The sequence below is a fragment of the Sorex araneus genome, chromosome 2 (genome assembly GCF_027595985.1).
Source record: "Sorex araneus isolate mSorAra2 chromosome 2, mSorAra2.pri, whole genome shotgun sequence".
Taxonomy (NCBI): domain Eukaryota; kingdom Metazoa; phylum Chordata; class Mammalia; order Eulipotyphla; family Soricidae; genus Sorex; species Sorex araneus.
The window spans coordinates 246,320,407-246,339,727 of NC_073303.1; the positions used below are offsets into that span (position 1 = coordinate 246,320,407).

The window sequence follows — 19,321 nt, forward strand, 5'->3', positions numbered from 1 at the left end:
TCTCCAGCCGGCCCCAGCTCCTGCTCGCCGCCTGCGTGCGGGCGCTTCCCGGGAGACCGGGGGACACGCCCCGCCTCTGCGCGCCCGCGCCTATTTATAACCCGGGGCGGGGAGTGGGGACCGGGGGACGGACGCGGCTCGGGTGCCTGGCCCCCGGGGGGGGGTCGCGCGAGCCCAGGACCCCCGCAGTGAGGCCCGCAGGGACCGCTCTGGGTTGCTGGGTGTGTGTGGGGAGTCCCAGGGCATCTTAGTGCGGGAGAGGGAGAGCCTGGGCAGAGATGTGTCCTGCTTCTGCCCAGGAAACAAATTTCCGGAGCCTCGGCCCTCCCCCCGCCGCACCCCGGCCGCACCCCCGCCGCACCCCCGCCCCACCCCCACTGCGCCCCGGGAATGAATGATGGCGTCAGGGCACAGTGATGACGTCAGGACTGGACAGTGGTGACGTCAGGATGGTACCAAGGGGAAAGTCTTGGGGTTAGGGCCGGCAGCCTGCAGCCGGCAAGTGGCTCTGTGCCTGTGCGCCCGGGTGCTCCGTCCCCTCTCCTCCAGCGCCCCCCACCCTGTTTTGGCTGCCGATCCGCAGGGCAGACTCAAGCCACCCTCCCTGGGCAGCAGTAGACGCCCCCTAGCCCTGCAGGGAACAGAGGTAGACCCATCCCCCCCAGCCCTGAAGAGGGGACAAAGTTAGATCTGCGCCCCTAGCCCTGCAGGGGACAGAGGTGGACCCCTCCCCAAGGCCTTTATATCCTGGGGGGAGGTGGGGGGCTGAGCTGCGGGGGCTGACGGGGTCAAGTCAGTTGTGTGTGGCCTGGGGTTGTCACAGGGGACCCCAGGCCTGAGCTGCCCGGACAAACCTGTGCGTAGAAATCAGAGTTTATCTCCACTGCGTGTAGTTTAGGGCCACATCCTACCTGGCAGGTGCCACCCCTGGGCCCACCCCCTCAGGCTGGCAGACCCCTGACCTGGTGGCCCCCCACCCCCATGCATAGCTGACAGCCCCTGCTCTGAGTCTTTACAAGGAATTTCTCAGTCTTGGGCTTTGGGGGCCACACCTGGTGGTGCTGAGGCGGCACTCCCGACTCGGTGCTCGGGGACCTTGTGCTGCCGGGATTTTTGCCTGTTTCCTGTTTGTACAGTGGGGAGGGCGCTTGCCTCACAGGCCATGGAAACCAGGGGAGCTTAAAAAACCATGGAAACTTAGCAAGCCATGGAAACGTAAAAAAAATTTTAATTGTGTTTTGGGACACGCCTTGCGGTGTACAGGAATAACTCCCGGTTCAGTGCTCAGACATCTCTCCCGGAAGTGCTTGGGGACCCTGTGGGGTTGCCCAGCATCGAATCTTGGTCAGCGTGAAAACTGAAGCCTATCAGTCATTCACACTTGAGCATAAGCGGCCTGTGGGAGACGTTGATTCCCAGTGACTTCCGGGGGGGGGTGGAGGGGGGGAGCCCAGCCTTCTCCCTGCACCTGGAGCCCACCTGCTTTCTCCTCCCTTAAAAGGGGCCCCCCAGGACAGCTGATGAGGGGTGAGGGGCTTCCAGCGGACAAAGGCCGTGGGTGGCTGACAGCCTTGTGTGGTGATCCCCTCCAGGTCCTGCCTGTGTCACCGCGGCACCTCCCAGCCCAGCCCCCATGGGGACCACCGAGGCAACGCTCCGCATGGAAAACGTGGATGTGAAGGATGAGTGGCAGGATGAAGGTCTCCCCAGGTACTGGGGGTGTGTGTGGGGGGCGGGGCACAGCCAGGACGGCCCCAACGGCCCCAGCGCCTTCCTCGCCACACGCTCACTACTCCCCCCAAGCCCACCCAAGCCTCCCGCGGGAACCTGGACGCCTCTGAGGGCTCCAAGAGCATCTGGTGGGTGGTCTGGTGTGGGGCTTGGGACCACTTCTGGGTTCTGTGCGGCGCATCAAGCTCAGGCAAGGCCTGGGCGGGGCCAAGGGTGCGCGCCACTTCTCACTCCTGGTGGAGCTTGGGGGAAGGGTGGGGAGACAGGCAAAGCCCCAGCCCTTTTTTTTGTTTTGTTTTGCTTTTTGGGTCACACCCGGCGTTGCACAGGGGTTACTCCTGGCTCATGCACTCAGGAATGACCCCTGGTGGTGCTCAGGGGACCATACGGGATGCTAGGAATCGAACCTGGGTCGGCTGCGTGCAAGGCAAACGCCCTCCCCGCTGTGATATTGCGCCAGCCCCAAGCCCAAGCTCTTTGAACTGTGCCCGCTGCATGGTTGGTTGCCTTTTGGCCATATCTGGCGGTGCTCAGGCTTTACTCCTGGCTCAGTGCCCAGGGATCACTCCGGTCGGGGTTCAGGGGACTCTGTAGGCTGCTGGTGATCGGACCTGGCCTGTAAGGCAAGTAAGTGCCCTCCTTAATGTCCTATTGCGATGGCACCACCCCCTCACGCTCTGGTCACCCCCATCCAGCACTTCCGGCCCAGCCCCTGCGGGGGTGCAGGGGTCCGGGAAACTTCCGAGTGAGTGCCCCCTTTGCAGGAACAAGCCCAGACCCTTGAGGACGGAAAACGCACTTCTGTGGCTAGCCCGGGACTCCCCGGCGCAGCTGGGAACTGTTGGTGCGTTTTGTGTTGGGGCCACGTCCTGCGGGGCTCAGGGCTGACTCTGGTGCTGTGCTCAGGGATCACTCCTGGTGGGGTGCGTGCTCCCGGCACAGTGCGGGGAGGGTCCTCCCTCCGGACCCGGGAATACTGTGCGCAGAGCCTGCCTGGGCCCTCGCCCCTCGCTCTAGCCCTCTGCACTGGTTCTAAGTGGCAGGGCCCGCGTGAGCTCTGTCGTCTCTCTTTCCTCCCTCTCTCTCTTCTCTTTCCCTCTCTCTCTCTCTCTCTCTCTCTCTCTCTCTCTCTCTCTCTCTCACACACACACACACACACACACACACACCCCTCCCCCCACCTGGTGCTCAGGGCTTATTCCCGACTCTGCACCCTGGAATCCCTCCTGATGGGGCCATACAGGTGTGCTGCGGATGGAACCCGGGTCAGCTGCGTGCAAGGCACAAACCCTCTCCTCTGAGCTCTTCTCTGCCCCCCATTGCCCCTCTCAGAATTGCAGGAGCTCAGGATGTGTGTGTGTGTGTGTGTGTGTGTGTGTGTGTGTTTCTCCCCATGGCCAAGATCGGAGCTCCTAGGAGGACTCTCATTCCCCGCGCCCCCCCTCCCCGGCCCCATCGCTTAGCTGGGAGCCATGGGAGCCGAGGTGGGCTTTGTCCGTGCCCCTCCTCCTCCTCCTCCTCCTCCTCCTCCTCCTCCTCCTCCTCCTCCTCCTCCTCCTCCTCCTCCTCCTCCTCCTCCTCCTCCTCCTCCTCCTCCTCCTCCTCCTCCTCCTCCTCCTCCTCCTCCTCCTCCTCCTCCTCCTCCTCCTCCTCCTCCTCCTCCTCCTCCTCCTCCTCCTCCTCCTCCTCCTCCTCCTCGCTTGGCGGAGACAAAGGTGGCATCCGGGCAGCAGCTGCGCATGTAAATTTCAAGTCAGTTTCTCCCAGCTGCGCAGTGAATCGCAAGTCAGTTTTCCGCCCAGCTGCAGACGCTGGGAGGGGGGTGTGCAGCCCCCTCCCTCCTCCTGCAGGACAAGCTTCCCCCTGTGTGTCCTTCTGGGGGGCAGGGGGGGCTGCCCGGGCTTGAGGCTTCAATTCTTTCCTGCCCCTAGAAACGGGCGCCTTGTTGCCTGGGTGGCAGACCCGGCTTTGTCGCCTGACACTGTCCTCTGTCCTCTTCTGGGGGGTGGGGGTGGGCTCTGATCCACGCTCACGTCCCTGGGGGAGGGGCCGCTGCTGCCAGGGCGCCCCCCACCCCCCAGCCCGCGGCCGCCAATTCCGGTGTCCTTTCTTCGCTTCCTGCGGCCCTGCTGGAGCAGGCGGGCGTCCTGGTCCTCCTTGGCGCGCTGCCACCGTTTCTCCATTCATTCCGCGTGGGGGGAGGGGTCCTCGAGTCTGGCGGTGGCCTCCCGCCCCCCGGATTATCTCCCTGCCCACGGAGTGATGAGCTGGAAGCTTTGTTTTGTTTTGCTTCCCCCTCCCCCCCCACTTGGGCCACACCCGGCAGTGCTCAGGGCTGGCTCCTGGCTCGGGGTCTGGGGTCTATATGGGATGGCCACTGCAAGGCAGGTGCCCTCCCGCTGTCCTCAGTCCCCTGCCGACTGTCAACATTTCCCTCTCTCAGCTTTGTCATTGAATTCTTCGCCCCCTCCCCCCACCCTGCATCTCTCTTTCCATCTCACTCCATCTCTCGCCCTGTATATATGGGCTCCATCCCTGTTTGCCTTTTGAACTTATATTTATATATATTTTCTTTTTGGGTCATACCCGGCGATGCACAGGGGTTACTCCTGGCTCATGCACTCAGAAATTATTCCTGGCGGTGCTCGGGGAACCCTATGGGAGTCTGGGAATCGAACCCAGGTCTGCCGCGTGCAAGGCAAACACCCTACCCGCTGTGCTATTGCTCCAGCCCCTCATTTTCATTGTATTCTTTAGTCTTGAGTTTCTGAGTCACACCTGGCGATGCTGACAACTGGTCTTGGCTTGGTGCTTGGGGGTCACCGTGGGTAGTGTTGGAGGGTCTGTGGGTCTAAACCCTGCAGTGCTGGGGGCGCTGTGGGTCTAAACCCTGCAGTGCAGGAGCTGGGGGCTGCACCCCGACCCCTGAGCTCCTTCCTTAAGCTGCCTCTCCCCTATAGTTCTTTAATCATTTCAGTGCTGGGGTCACAGTGGTGGTGCTGGAGGTCGTTCCCGGCTTCGTGCCTTGGGGTGCACTCCAGGCCGTGCATGGGGGACCCCTTGAGGGGGATTCTGGGGACTCCAGCATGCAGAGCTCTGAGCTCCTCCAGCCCCCCTCCCCGAGGTCTCAGCCCCATGGGCTCAGCGCCCCCATCTCTGCCTCCCAACCCCCTGAACTCTGAGTGCTCCCCGAATCCGGGGAGCTGGACAGAACCGGACCTAAACTGGGGCCTGACCGCTTAGTCCGGTGCCCCGGGAGGGCCAGTCCCTTAAGGGGCGCAGGCCGCTGTCCATGGTGCTGACCACGCCTACTGCTCAGGGCTGGGCGGGACCGCGGGGAGGGGGAGGGGTGATGGTGGGGGACTTGGGGGCGGAGCGGACGTGAAGGGCAGTGGGAAGCTTGTGTGTGTCCCCAGACACCTGGCCCTCAGGAGTTCCCAGCACCCCAGTGCTCTGCTCAGAAGCTCAGGACCCCCCCATGACGGCTGGGGTGTGTGTGGGGGGGGCTGGGGGGTGCGTCTTTGGTTCTTGATGACTGCAGTGCAGGCTGCAGGAGCTTCATTTTATTTATTCTCTTTGTATCCTTTGCAGGCATGATCAGGAAAAGACTTAAGTTTCCAGGCTTACATAAACAGCATCTCCGGATTTTTTTTTCTTCTATTTTTTAATTTGGGCCTTCCCAGTGCTCAGGGCTGACTCCTGGCTCTGCACTCAGGAATCACTCTTTTTTATTTTCTGGCTTTTTTTTCTTGGGTCACACCCGGCGATGCACAGGGGTCACTCCTGGCTCTGCACTCAGGAATGACTCCTGGCAGTGCTCGGGGGACCCTATGGGATGCTGGGAATCGAACCTGGGTCGGCCGTGTGCAAAGCAAACGCCCTCCCCGCTGTGCTGTCGCTCCAGCCTCAGGAATCACTCTTGACAAATTGCTCGGGGACACTGTGGGATGCCAGGAATTGAACGGTCACGCGCAAGGCAGACAGACAGACGCCTTACCCTCCGTCCTGTCTCTCTGCCCCCAGCACCTCCAATGTTAAGCTTGCCGCTTTCCTTTGTCTGCCTTGTAATCCTTTTGAGCAGGAGTGAGGGAATGTTTGTCCTCTTGGTTAAACGAGAATTTCTCCTATGATGTGTTTTGCTTCTTGACTTTTTATTTTGTGGAGGTGGCTTACCTCGAGGTGCTAGGGGGTCTAAGTTTTTTTTGGGACGGCCTCATCTGGTGGTGCTCAGGGCTGACTCCTGGCTCAGCGCTCAGGAATCACTTCTGGTGGGCTTGGGGGACCCCGTGGGTGCTGGGGACTGAACCTGGGTCTGCCATGGGCAAGGCCAGTGCCCTCCCTGCTGTGCTGTTACGGCGTGTGTGTGTGTGTGTGTGTGTGTGTGTGTGTGTGCGATCATTGCTTTGTGGTGCCAGGGCTCAGCCCTAAGGCTCTGCATGCAGGCAGGCATCTCCTTGAGCTTCTGTCTCACCCTAAACAAGAACTGCTATTCCTGGGGTCCACCTGAGTTATTCAGGGCTACTCAGAGCTACTCAAAGTTTAGCCCTGGGGGTCATTCCTGGTGATGCCTCCCGCAGTGCTGGGAGCTAACCCTGAGCGCCCCCCACGCCCCCCAACACCTGTTCCAGCCTGCAAGTCTGCAACCCACAGATGAGAACTTCTCTCTCTCTCTCTCTCTCTCTCTCTCTCTCTCTCTCTTTCTTTTTAAGTCACACCCGGCGATGCACAGGGGTTACTACTGGCTCATACACTCAGGAATTACTCCTGACTATGCTCGGGGGATCCTATGGGATGCTGGGAATCGAACCCGGGTTGGCTGCATGCAAGGCAAACGCCCTCCCCGCTGTGCTATGGCTCCAGCCTGGAGAACTTCTCAATAAAGCCTTCCTGCCAGTTGTTTGTCCTAAGCAAGCATCAATCACCTACGTTTCTTGAATTGCCTGCAGAAAATAATTTTCTTTTTCTGGGGACTAGAGAAAATAACACAGCACGGAGGGCGTTTGCTTTGCACACATTTGACTTGGGGTTTCATCCCTGCATCCTGTGGGGTCCCCCTGCCCGTGCCCTCCGGGTGTGATTGCTGAGTGCAGAGACAGGAGTCAGCCCCGAGCACTGTAATGACAAGTAAGAAGCCATATGTAATGAGAATTACAAAACTGTAGTGAAAATTAAGAAAATGTGATGGGGACTGAGAAACTGACCCCCTAAGGGAAATAAGAGAAGGGAGGGAGAAGCATCCTTTTATGACCCAGTCAACCGAGTTAAGCCCAGCAGATTGATGGGAGCACACTGGGCCCGGCAGATTGATGGGCTTGCCGGGGAGATGGTACCCAAGGCCGCACCAACATGGGCAAGAGATACTGACACTGACCGTTTTCCTTATGAGCACCTGAGGGCCGTACCATGTGGGAGTGGTGCATTGATTGTTCTTAATTTTGTCAATTCCCTCTGTATCCCTGTTTCACTGATAAGAATGTCCGGGGATTGTAGCCCACCTTTGGAGGATAAAAGAGAGACCCTCTCAGCAAAGGGGGCTCCAAGTCTCTTTCTCTTCCGACTTGGGGTCCTCAGTGCTGAGACTCTAAATAAACTCACTCTCCTACCCTGAGCGCTCTCTCTCTCTTTCTCTCTCTCTCTCTCTCTCTCTCTCTCTCTCTCTCTCTCTCTTTCTCTCTCTCTCTCTCTCTGCTCATTTGCTCCCGCACAACAAGCACCGCAGCTAGTGTGGCCTGAAATCCAAAAGAGAAAGATCCTTGGAGCTTCTCCGGCTACCTTCTGGTGGTTTTTCTGCAACGGTCTCACCTTCCTCTGGGCGGGGCAGGGGGAGGGGGGAAATACTCGCTGTCATCCCTTTTGGCATTTGCTTCCTCCTCCCAGAAGAAACGTGGCTGCTCTCGGCACTTCCTTTGTACAAAGTTCTGGAACCGGGATTCTCTGTGCTCGGGGATCCTTCCTGGTGGTCCTCAGGGGACCCTGTGGGATGCTGGGTATTGAACCCTGATCTGCTGTGTGCAAGGCAAATGCCTGTCTCACTGTGCTGCCTCCAGCTTTTCTGGCTACATAATTTTGTCTATTGTTTCTTTTTTTGGCTTTTTGGGTCATACCTGGCGATGCACAGGGGTTACTCCTGGCACTGCACTCAGGAATCCCCCTGGCGGTGCTTGGAGGACCCTATGGGATGCTGGGGATCGAACCCGGGCCGGCTGTGTGCAAGGCAAATGCCCTCCCTGCTGCACTATCGCTCTAGCCCTGATTTTGTCTATTTTGTAGGAGTGTTTGTTTGGGGTCATTTACACTTGAAGCTTCTCTCCCACATGCTTCCCTTCCCCAGGATGATGATCACTCACATGTTTTAGGGACCATACCCTCGACTGCTGTGGCCGGGGGTAGGGGGGGTCCACACTGGACAATGTGGGGCAGTGTCCCCCCCGCCGCAGTACCATAGACCTACCCCCATTGCATTCTGCCAAAAACGCCCCTCAAAGGTCTGCTTTTTTGTCTCTTCCTAAAAATCTCTGTGTCCTGTCGTTTCACTTTTGGGCCTTGGCACTGAAGTACTGCCTACTGGGAAGCCCTCCGGGATGCCAGCCGCCTGTTGTCAAGTTACCTCCTCCAGGAAGCCCTCCTCTTCCTCCTCCATCACCTATAATCATTTCTTTCTCTTTGTTTCTTTCCTTTTTTTCTTTTTGGGTCACATCCGGCGATGCTCAGGGGTTCCTCCTGGCTCTGCACTCAGGAATTACTCCTGGTGGTGCTCAGGGGAGCATATGGGATGCTGGGAATCTAACCCGGGTCGGCTGTGTGCAAGGCAAATGCTCTGCCCGCTGTACTATTGCTCCAGCCCCTCTTTAAAAAATTTTTTTAAGTTAATTTAGTTTTGAATCACCATGAGATTCAGTTAAAGCTTCTGGGTGATTGGGTTTCAGTCCTACAGTGTTCCAACACCTTTCCCTCCGCCAGCGTATATATTTTCCACCACCAGTATCACGGTACCCTTCACCCCTCCAGCCTGCCTCTCGTTTGGGCATGATGGTTTGCAATACTGATACCGAGAGTCCCTCATGTTTGGCCCTTTGTCCACTTTCAGCACACATCTCCCACTCAGAGTGATCCCGTCCAGCCATCACCGCCATACTGGCCCCTTCTCTGACCGACTGCCCTCGTCCCAGCCCTGAGACCGGCTTCCAGCCACGGACCAGTCTGCCCAACCCTTGTTTCTGCTGTCCTTATGCTTTAATATCCCACAAGGGGTCGGAGCGACAGCATAGTGGGCAGGTCATTTGCCTTGCGGGCGACTGACCTGGGTTCGATCCTCGGCATCCCACGTCCCCCAAGCATGGCCAGGAGTCATTCCTGAGTGCAGAGCAGGAGACATCCCTGAGCATCTCTGGGTAGGACCCAAAAAAGGAAAAAAAAAGTGGTTAAAAAAAAAAACCTCTTAGGGGCTGGAGTGATAGCACAGCAGGGAGGGCGTTTGCCTTGCATGTGGCCGGGTTCGATTCCCAGCATCCCATAGGGTCCCCCGAGCATCGCCAGGAGTAATTCCTGAGTGCAGATCCAGGAGTAATCCCTGTGCATCTCCAGGTGTGACCCAAAAATCAGAAAAAAAAAATAAAAACAAAACTATTGAAAAATCCTCCCAAAGGAGTTGGTCTGCTCTTTTTTTTTTTTTTTTTTTGCTTTTTGGGTCACACCTGGCGATGCACAGGGGTTACTCCTGGCTCTGCACTCAGGAATTACCCCTGGCTGTGCTCAGGGGACCATATGGGATGCTGGGATTTGAACCCGGGTCAGCCACGTGCAAGGCAAACGCCCTACCCGCTGTGCTATCTCTCCAGCCCCGGTCTGCTCTTTTCTATCTTTATTTTTGGGGCCTCAGGTCCTGTGCCCGTGTCAGTCTGGGAGAACAGGCAGTCCAACGGATCAAACACTGGCCCTTTCCTTCTGCTCTGATTCCCCACGGTCCACCGGGGCCAAACCCGATGTCAGAGGCCCCTGGGAAGTGGAAATCACAGAGCAGAGGGGGAGTGGGTGTCTGAATTGGGCCCCTGTGTGTGCTGGGACCCCCTTAGTCTGTAAGGGTCAGGGCTGGCGCTTCCTCTCCCCTGGGGCCTGTGCCCTGCTGTGAGCTGGACACTAGGGGGCAGCAGAGAATAACTATGAGTTTAATTAAGAAACATTACTGATATCCACGTATCAGTTGGAATGGGGTATATATCAGTAATGATAATGACAGTTGTTAAAGATTTTGTTCCTTGTTCCACTTAAAGAGAACTTCAAGCATTGTGGGGAGAGGGGCAAGAATATATATCTCTATGTAGCACATTATTAATGCTATATTAATGTTGGAGCGATAGCACAGTGGGTAGGGTGTTTTTGCCTTGCACACGGACGACAAAAATTTTTAATTTTTTAAAAAAAATTTAGGGACTGGAATGATAAAGCACAGCGGGTAGGGCGCTTGCCTTGCATGCGGCCGACCTGGGTTCGATTCCCAGCATCCCATATGGGCTCCCGAGCACTGCCAGGAGTAATTCCTGAGTGCATGAGCCAGGAGTAACCCCTGAGCATCACCGGGTGTGACCCAAAAAGAAGAAAAAAATTTATAAAGTAGTTCAGAACATTTGATTACATTTAATATTCAAACAGCAATCCTACCGCCATTGCATCTTCCCACCAGCATATTTCGGATGTTTCCATCCATCCTGAACCCCAACCCGTGTCCCAAAGCAGAACCGAAATAATTTATTTTGTATTATTTGTTAGGAAAAACCGCTGAAAATGCTGCAAAAAAGTTTCCTTAGAGGAAAGAGTGTAAAGATTGTTGTATTTCACTCAGGGACCATTAAGCCCTTTTATAAGAGATCACTAACATGTTGTTAAGGGTTGAGCCTTATGTGCGTGTGCGGGCGCGCGCGCGCGCACACACACACACACACACACCCATTCACACACCCACCCACCCACCCACCCTGACACACAGACACACAGACACTCAGACACAGACACACAGACATACAGATACATACACAGACACACAGACACTCAGACACAGACACACAGACACACAGATACACACACAGACACACAGACACAGACACAGACACACAAACACATGCACACACCCACCCACCCTGACACACAGACACACAGACACTCAGACACAGACAAACACACAGACACACAGGCACTCAGACACAGACAAACACACAGACACACAGACACTCAGACACAGACACAGACACACAGATACACATTCACATAGACACACACAGACACACACAGACACAGACACACAGACACACACACACACACACACACCCTGAATGTGCCTGATCTCGGAAGCTAAGCAGGGCCGGACTTGCTTAGTGCTTGGATGGGAACTTTTCCAAGTGTGGGACTTGCCTGGCCCAGCCTCAGTTTCCTTTGCTGTGAACTGGGCCCTGGACATGTCCTCACCCCACTCTCTCGTCCCATCAGTTCTCCTGTCTTGTAGTGTGGCACATGTGGAGCCGAGGGGGAGCGTGTTTGGGGCCCGGGGAGGGTTCCTGCTAGTGCTGGAGTGACAGGGAGCGGGGACAGAGGGCCGGCGGTTGGGGGGAGCGAAGCCTGGGAGGGAACTTAAAATACTTCAGGGGGCCGCAGAGACAGCACCGCAGGGAGGGCTCTTGCCTCGCCCGCGGCCAACCCGGGCCATCCCCAGCACTCCAGAGGGTCCCCCTGTGCACCACCAGGAGTCAGCCCTGAGCACAGAGCTGGGAATCAGCCCTGAGCACAGAGCCGGGAGCCAGCCCAGAGCACAGAGCTGGGAGTCAGCCCTGAGCACAGAGCCGGGAGTCAGCCCAGAGCACAGAGCTGGGAGCCAGCCCTGAGCACAGAGCCAGGAGCCAGCCCAGAGCACAGAGCTGGGAGTCAGCCTTGAGCACAGAGCGGGGAGTCAGCCCTGAGCATAGAGCCAGGAGTCAGCCCAGAGCCAGGAGCCAGCCCTGAGCACAGAGCCAGGAGCCAGCCCAGAGCCAGGAGCCAGCCCTGAGCACAGAGCCAGGAGCCAGCCCAGAGTACAGAGCCGGGAGCCAGCCCAGAGCACCACCATGTGGCTGCAAAAAAAATAATATTTTAGTGGCTAGATCAGGTAGGACCCATGCTCTTAAAAAATTATTATTTTTTATTGAGTCACAGTGAGATACAGAGTTAGAAAGCTGGTCATGGTCGGTTTCAGTCTTACAGTGTCCTGACACCCATCCTTCCACCAGTGTGCACTTCCCACCACCAGTGTCCCCAGTTTCCCTCCCCCACCCTCCCCCACCCTCCCCCAGCCTTTCTCTATGGCAGGCACTTTCCCTCCCTCTCTCCCCCCTCCTTCACTCTCTCTCTCTCTGTCTCTGTCTCTCCCCCACACCTTTTGGGGCATGCTGGCTTGCAGTACAGGTACTGAGAGGTTATGATGTCTGTTCCTTTACCTGTTTCCAGCGCGCACTTCTTATCCAGAGTCACCACTTCTAAATATCTTTGTCCTGGTGCCGACCCACATTTGATCCTGCCACCCCATAGGGTACTCCGAGCCCCGCAGGCGTGACCCCCCCCCCCCACCAATGCAGAGCCAGGAATAAAGGCTTGTGATGAAAAACCGCCGAAAATGCTACAAAAAAAGTTTCACTGCAGAAAATGCTACAAAAAAAGTTTCCTTAGAGGAGAGAGTGTGAAGATTGCTGTATTTCACCCAGGGGTCAATAAGCCCTTCTATTAGAGATCACTAACGTGTTGTTAAGGGTTGAGCCTTGTGTGCACGCACACACACACGCACACACACACACACACACATGCGCACGCGTGTGCACACACACAGCTAGCTCCGGGTGCCAGGGGTCCTGCCCCTCGCATCACAGGGTCAGTGTGTGTGGCCCAAAATACAAAAGCAAAAAATTAATTCTAGGTGCTTGCGACTAGTTTAGTCTCTGGCACCACGTATGGTCCCAAGGCTTCCCCTGAACTAACGAGCTTTTGTCATTTTTTGTGACCGCTGCCCGCTTCCGGCTGGACTGGGGATGCCCGCGTCTGCTCCTGGCTGGACCCGAAGGCCCCTCCCTGAAGACACGGGGATGGACTCGCTTGGCAGCCCCGGGGGAGACGCAGCCTGTAAGTTCCCGGGTGTGCCGAGTTGCGGAAGTCTGAGATTGGGGGTGGGACATCAGGGAAGGTGAGCTGGGTGGGGGGGGGGGGTTCTGTTCCGGGGCTGCAGGGGAAGGGGCGACCCTGTTGCTGTGTGGCCTTGAGTCAGTTACTCGGCCTCTCTGTTCTGTTGCCCCTTCTGCTCAGTGTAGTCCACCCCCTGCCAAATGCAAGAGGCTCATGCATGGATGAAGGGACTCTGTAAGCCTCGGGGGGGGGGGGCAGGCAGTGTTCCCAGAGCCCCCCAAGCCAGAGAAACTCAGGGATGCCAAAGTAGGAGATGGGCTCATTTAATTACAGATGAGCCATCGTTTTGGCATCCTGGGGGGGTTTTCAGGTTCTATTGACGGTTCTCAAACGCTGTGGCTCAGACCTTGGGGACTCGCTCCTGGTAGTGTCAGGGGACTGCGTGATGCTCGGTGTGGGGGGGGACCGTTGGCGTCTGGAGCTGGACACGCCGTCTGGGGTTCTTTCTGGTCCCGGGGGTGTCATAACTCTGAGACCTCGGCCTGACCCCCCACCCCGCACCCCCAGAGCCGCCTGGTGCCAGGGGCAGGAGATGGCACAGCTCCAAGTGTGGGGGGTGTGTCTGGGGAGGGGGTGGCACAGTCGGGAAGGTCCAGCGGTGAGGGAGGGTGTTGGGGTGACCAGCTCCCGGGCTCTGCCCCCCGCAGCCCCTCCCGGCACTCTGAACTTCGGCGGGGCTCACCGCAAACGCAAGACGCTGGTGGCCCCGGAAATCAACCTCTCCCTGGACCAGAGCGAGGGGTCCCTGCTGTCCGACGACTTCCTGGACACCCCCGACGACCTCGACATCAACGTGGACGACATCGAGACCCCCGATGAGACGGACTCGCTGGAGTTCCTAGGCAACGGGAATGACCTGGAGTGGGAAGGTGTGTGTGTGTGTGTGTGTGTGTGTGTGTGCGTGTGTGTGTTGTGGAGGGGCTGAGGGGGAGGTGCACGGGCCTGTTGGGGGGGGGCTCCCAGACTCCAGGCTCCATTTGGCTTTTTTTTTTCTTTTTGGGTCACACCTGGCGATGCTCAGGGGTCACTCCTGGCTTATGCACTCAGGAATGACCCCTGGCGGTGCTCAGGGGACCCTATGGGATTCTGGGAATCGAACCCGGGTCGGCCGCGTGCCAGGCAAACGCCCTCCCCGCTGTACTATCACTCCAGCCCCTAAATTTTGTTATCATTATTATTATTATCTTTTGCTTTTTCGGTCACACCCGGCGATGCTCAGGGGTTCCTCCTGGCTCCGTGCTCAGGAATGACTCCTGGCAGTACTCGGGGGACCCTGTGGGATGCTGGGGATTGAACCCGGGTCAGCGCCATGCAAGGCAAACGCCCTACCGGCTGTACTATAGCTCCGGCCCTGAGTTTACTTTGTTTGTTTACTCCCAAATACCTCTCCAGAGGATGATGCTGAGGTCCTGGCCTGAGGACTTCCCGAGCTGGTGGCTTCGAGCTGGGGCCTTCCGCGTTGGTGTTTTTGCTCACTGCGCTCAGAGAGCTTCCACTCAGTGTTCCCGTCACATTCTCCCGTTCCCCCTGGGCTGGCAGCTCTGGGAACTTCAGAGGTGCTGTGTGGCTGCACGTGCGGCTGTTGGCTTCAGGGATTTGGAGCCGGGATGGTCGGCTGCAGGCGTCTCTCAGGCCTCCCTGAGATCAGCCCCAACGCAGGGCCGTTTCTTTCTTTTTTTTCCTTTTTTTTTTTTTTTGCTTTCTGGGTCACACCCGGCGATGCACAGGGGTTACTCCTGGCTCTCCACTCAGGAATGACTCCTGGCAGTGCTCGGGGGACCCTATGGGATGCTGGGAATCGAAGCCGGGTCGGCCGCGTGCCAGGCAAATGCCCTCCCCGCTGTGCTATCGCTCCAGCCCCCTGGGCCATTTCTTTGGCAGTGACCGGATGTGGGTGGGTGGAGCGTGACCCTTCGGCAGAGCAGGGGACCCAGTGTGCCCCCAGCCCGTCGGGGGCCCAGAGATCTCGGCCTGGAGGCCACCAGGCTTTCCTAACGTGGCTGCCCACGACTCTCCCCCATGTTTGAGTTTTTGTCTGTTTGGGGGCCACACCCAGCAGTGCTCGGGGCTGACTCCTGGCTCTGTGCTCAGCTGTCCATCCTCTGTGATCCCGGGGAGTCAAGCCCGGGCTGGCCGTGTGCAAGGTCAGCCTCGCCCCGCTGTCCTCTGGTTCTGGTTCTGGTTCCGGCATCTGATTCCTTTTGGGGGAGAGGCGGGGATTAGTTTGGGGGTCACGATCCCTGCTGGTGCTGGGGGCTCCTCCTGGCTCCGCGCATGGGGTATCGGGAATGGAGGGCGGGGTGTGGCCAGGCCCGGCAGTACCCAGCGCTGGGGGTGGGGGAGTTTGTTGACTGGCCGCATCAGAGGCCCAAACATGGCTTGGGAGACCCCCACAGAGCCCCCAGAAGGCCCCTGAAGCCCGCGCACGTCCACAGCCCCAGGGCAGACATCTCCCGGAAAGGGGCTCACTCGGGTACCCCGACCTGCACCCCGACAGGTCCCGGGGGCGGGGGGCCACGCTTGACCTGAGGTCTCCCACTGCCCGTCGGGTGCCGTCCATTGGTGGGGACGTGTCCGTGGGGGTCTGGCGAGGACGATGCCGGGGGCGGGGGGCTGGGGGAGGGGGGGCGGCCCCCGGCGCCCCGACTCAGCCCCTCCCCCCGCTCTCCAGACGACGCCCCCGTGGCCGCCGCCAAGAACATGCCCGGGGACAGCGCGGACCTGTTCGGGGACGGCGCGGCCGAGGACGGGGGCGCGGCCAACGGGCGCCTGTGGCGGACGGTGATCATCGGGGAGCAGGAGCACCGCATCGACCTGCACATGATCCGCCCCTACATGCGGGTGGTCACCCACGGAGGTGAGCCCGGCCCGCCGCAGGCTTGGGTGGTGGGGGGACGCTCGTGCCCCGGCGGGCGCGGGGGCGGGGCCGGTGCCCCCTCCCCAAGGCAGACGTGGGGGGAGGCGATGCTGAGGCCCCCCACAGCGTCAGACCCAGGCCGGGAAACGCTGGCTGGAGACCAGGGCCCGCGGCCGGGAGCCATAGCACAGCGGGGAGGGCGATGGCTTTGCACGTGGCCGACCCGGGTTCGATCCCTGGACCCCCCTTAGGGTCTCCCAGCACTGCCAGGAGTGCTGCCTGCGTGCAGAGCCAGGAGGCAGCCCTGATACCGTCGGGTGTGACTCCCCCAAAGAGCAGGGGCTGATGGGGGCTCGGGGAGGGGGGCTCGTCCCTGTGCCACGGCCACTCCCCCCTGCCCGTCTGCTCTCCCAGGCTACTACGGGGAAGGCCTGAACGCCATCATCGTCTTCGCCGCCTGCTTCCTGCCCGACAGCAGCTCCCCAGACTACCCCTACATCATGGAGAACCTCTTCCTGTGAGTCACGACCCTGCCGCCTCCCCGCACCCCTGCCCTCCTCCGACCCCCACCCCTCCCTCTCCTCCCCCTCTTCCTCCCCCTCCTCCTCTCTCCCCCTCCTCCCTGCACCTGATGGCAGTGGGCACAGGAGTGCTTTAGTGTGTACCACACGTGCTAACGGCATGTCATATACATGCTCATGGCATGTCATACACATGCTCGCTGCGTGCTCCAGACGTGCCCACTATATTCTCACGCATGCCTACAGGGCTTCTGCATGACCTCTGGGTACTCCCAGCTGAGGTGCTCACACCCAGTGCCGCAGCTCACCTGGGCACCAGCCCCCGGGACATCTGAGCACGCGCCCTCCCATCGCGCGTGAGCTTGCGTGTTTGGTGCAGCTCACCTCACTGCGTCTCTGCACCCTCCCCCCCAGGTACGTCATCAGCAGCCTGGAGCTCCTGGTGGCTGAGGACTACATGATCGTCTACCTGAACGGCGCCACCCCGAGGCGGAAGATGCCCGGCATCGGCTGGCTCAAGAAGTGCTACCAGATGATTGACAGGCGGTGAGCGGGCACTCGGTGCACACGCTGTGTGTGTTTGTCCGTGTTGTCTGCGTGCGCTTGTGGCCGCCCTGTGTGGATGTGTCTGAGTGTGTCTGAGAATGCCTGTGTGATGGGGTGGTGTGAGGGAGGGAGGGAGGGAGGGAGGGAGAGAGGGAAGAAGGGAGGGAGGGAGGGAGGGAAGGAGGGAGGGATCCTCTCCATGCAGTCAGCCGCTAGCAGGGGCCGTACTGCCTCCAGGAGACCGGAGACCCCTGTGGTGGCCACACCGAGGGGGTTCTGGCATGAATTGTTGTCAGGTTCGGTGCTCAGCCCTCCAGAGTACCCCAGGGGATCTGGGCTTCCACCCCAGGCACCCCCTTAGAGTCTCCCCGGGACAGGAATGGGGGGGGTTGCCGAGTGAGCATCCCGCGTCCAGGCGTCCATTGAGGCAGCCCTGCCTCTGTCCAGGGACTCAGTGGCCCCTGAAGGTCCCCAGCTTCTCGGACTCCCAAAATGGGTGGAACCCAGGTCAGACCCTTCCCAGGCCCTGCCCCCGGGGGAGCGGGTGGCCTGTTCCCCAAACGGCCCCCATGGCCTGTCCCCACATGGCTCTGGCCACCCTAGAAACAGCAGGAGAGAAACACTGCAGGTTGGACTCCCGCAGGAAGAGTACCTGATCGGGGGTGCATGTGCCTGCATCATGTGTGTGTGTACACGTGTGCGTGCACATCTGCGTATACATGTGTGTGCACGTGTGCATCTGCGTGTATGTGCCTGCACTGTGTGCGCGCACATCTGCATATACATGTACGTGCCTGTGTACATCTGCGTGCACATCTGCATAAACGTGTGCACGCGTGTGCACCTCTGCATCTGAGTGTAGCTCGTTACTTATTTCAGTTTTGTGGTGCTTGGCCTGTCCCGTTTCGATGCCAGGGTAGCTTATAGCTTACCTGGGGCCATCCAGTCCCTTCGTCGGGACCCTAGTTTTGGGGTGCTAGGAACTAAGGGCAGTGGAGGCTAAAGTTGAGTAAACAAGCCCAGGAGCAAATATTACTTAGAGTCAATTAACTGCAAACGGTGTTACAAAAGCATGAATTCTCTGCCCGTGTCTTTACAAAAAGGACATTGGTAGAGAAAAGCAGCATTTCACTTACAAATACAAGTCCAGAGATCTCTGGAGAATTTGACTTTCAAGTCATAGGTCCTGGTTGGGGGAAATGAGTGATTAACAGAGGGGGGACGCAGAGCACAAAGGAGAAGCTAAGGGGCTGGAGCGATAGCACAGCGGGGAGGGCGCTTGCCTTGCATGTGGCTGACCCGGGTTCGATCCCCAGCATCCCATAGGGTCCCCTGAGCACTGCCAGAACTGATTCGTGAGTGCAGAGCCAGGAGTAACCTCTGAGCACCGCCGGGTGTGACCCAAAAAGCAAAAAAAAAAAAACAAAAAACGGGAGAGCTTCAGCAGCACTGTGACGGGTGTTACTAAGCAAACCTCAGCTCCTCGTGGCAGAGAAGGGACAGACCAGACCAATGTTATCCTACACTCGTGCACCCACACACACAAACACCCACCCACACAAACCCACCCTCCCCCCCAACACACTCGCGCACACACGCACACACACACACACACTCGCACACACGTAACCAAACTGGTCCGAGTGATAGTCGAGCTGGGATGGTGCTTGCCTTGTACCTGGCTGACCCGGGTTTGAATCTCAGACACTCAGTATGGTCCCAAGTCCAGAGTAACCCTGAGCATCACTAGGTGTGGACCAACACCCCCATCTCCCCCACCAAAAAACCACAAAAAAAGCCCCAAATGTGTGTCACATAAACCGCTCCATCATCACCATGTCCTGCCCCTCCCTGTCTCCAGAACCTTCTCTGCCAGGAGACACCCCTCCCCCCAGAGTCCCCCCAGCTGTCCCCACCTTCTCTGCAGCAGCTCCCCTAGGTTTATGGGAGGGGAGGGGTCCCCGTATCTGGCTCCTGTCTCTGGTCCTGTGACCCCCCCACCCCACATTGGCGCCGGGCGTCTACACACCCGTCAGTCACTCTGGTTTGCCCCCTCGGCCCCCTGTGGTTTCCGCCTCCCTCTGCCCTCCGGGGAAGGGGGGTCTGTGGCAGCGGGACAGGTGTCTGGGTCCGCCCACACCACCCCGGCCGCCCCCAAACCCTGCCCCGCGCCTCTGCTCCCTCGCAGGTTGCGGAAAAACCTCAAGTCCCTGATCATCGTGCACCCGTCCTGGTTCATTCGCACCGTGCTGGCCGTGTCTCGGCCCTTCATCAGGTGAGCGGGTGTCGCCGCGCCCGGCAGATGCTGGGGGACCCGGCCGTGTTCTTCTGTGTGGGGCTCCCAGGCAGTGCTCGGGGCTCTCGGCTGGCTGGTGATTCTACAGGACGGGCCGAGGACTCCGTGTTCCTGGGACTAGCCTTGCCCAGGGTTCCTGGGACACCCCAGTGTTACTTTGGGACCCTGGTACCT

General features: G+C 58.8%; 1 protein-coding gene across 1 annotated transcript in view; it reads left to right on the forward strand.

Moving 5' to 3' along the window:
• ATCAY (ATCAY kinesin light chain interacting caytaxin) overlaps positions 1–19,321 on the forward strand; it is a 33,103-nt gene that overhangs the window by 434 nt on the left and 13,348 nt on the right. The window contains exons 2-8 of the mRNA XM_055128682.1: positions 1,593–1,710; positions 12,809–12,867; positions 13,575–13,796; positions 15,599–15,784; positions 16,199–16,301; positions 16,720–16,851; positions 19,040–19,126. Coding sequence (XP_054984657.1) covers positions 1,634–1,710; positions 12,809–12,867; positions 13,575–13,796; positions 15,599–15,784; positions 16,199–16,301; positions 16,720–16,851; positions 19,040–19,126 — 866 coding nt within the window. The 5' untranslated portion in view covers positions 1,593–1,633. The remainder of the gene's footprint in view (positions 1–1,592; positions 1,711–12,808; positions 12,868–13,574; positions 13,797–15,598; positions 15,785–16,198; positions 16,302–16,719; positions 16,852–19,039; positions 19,127–19,321) is intronic.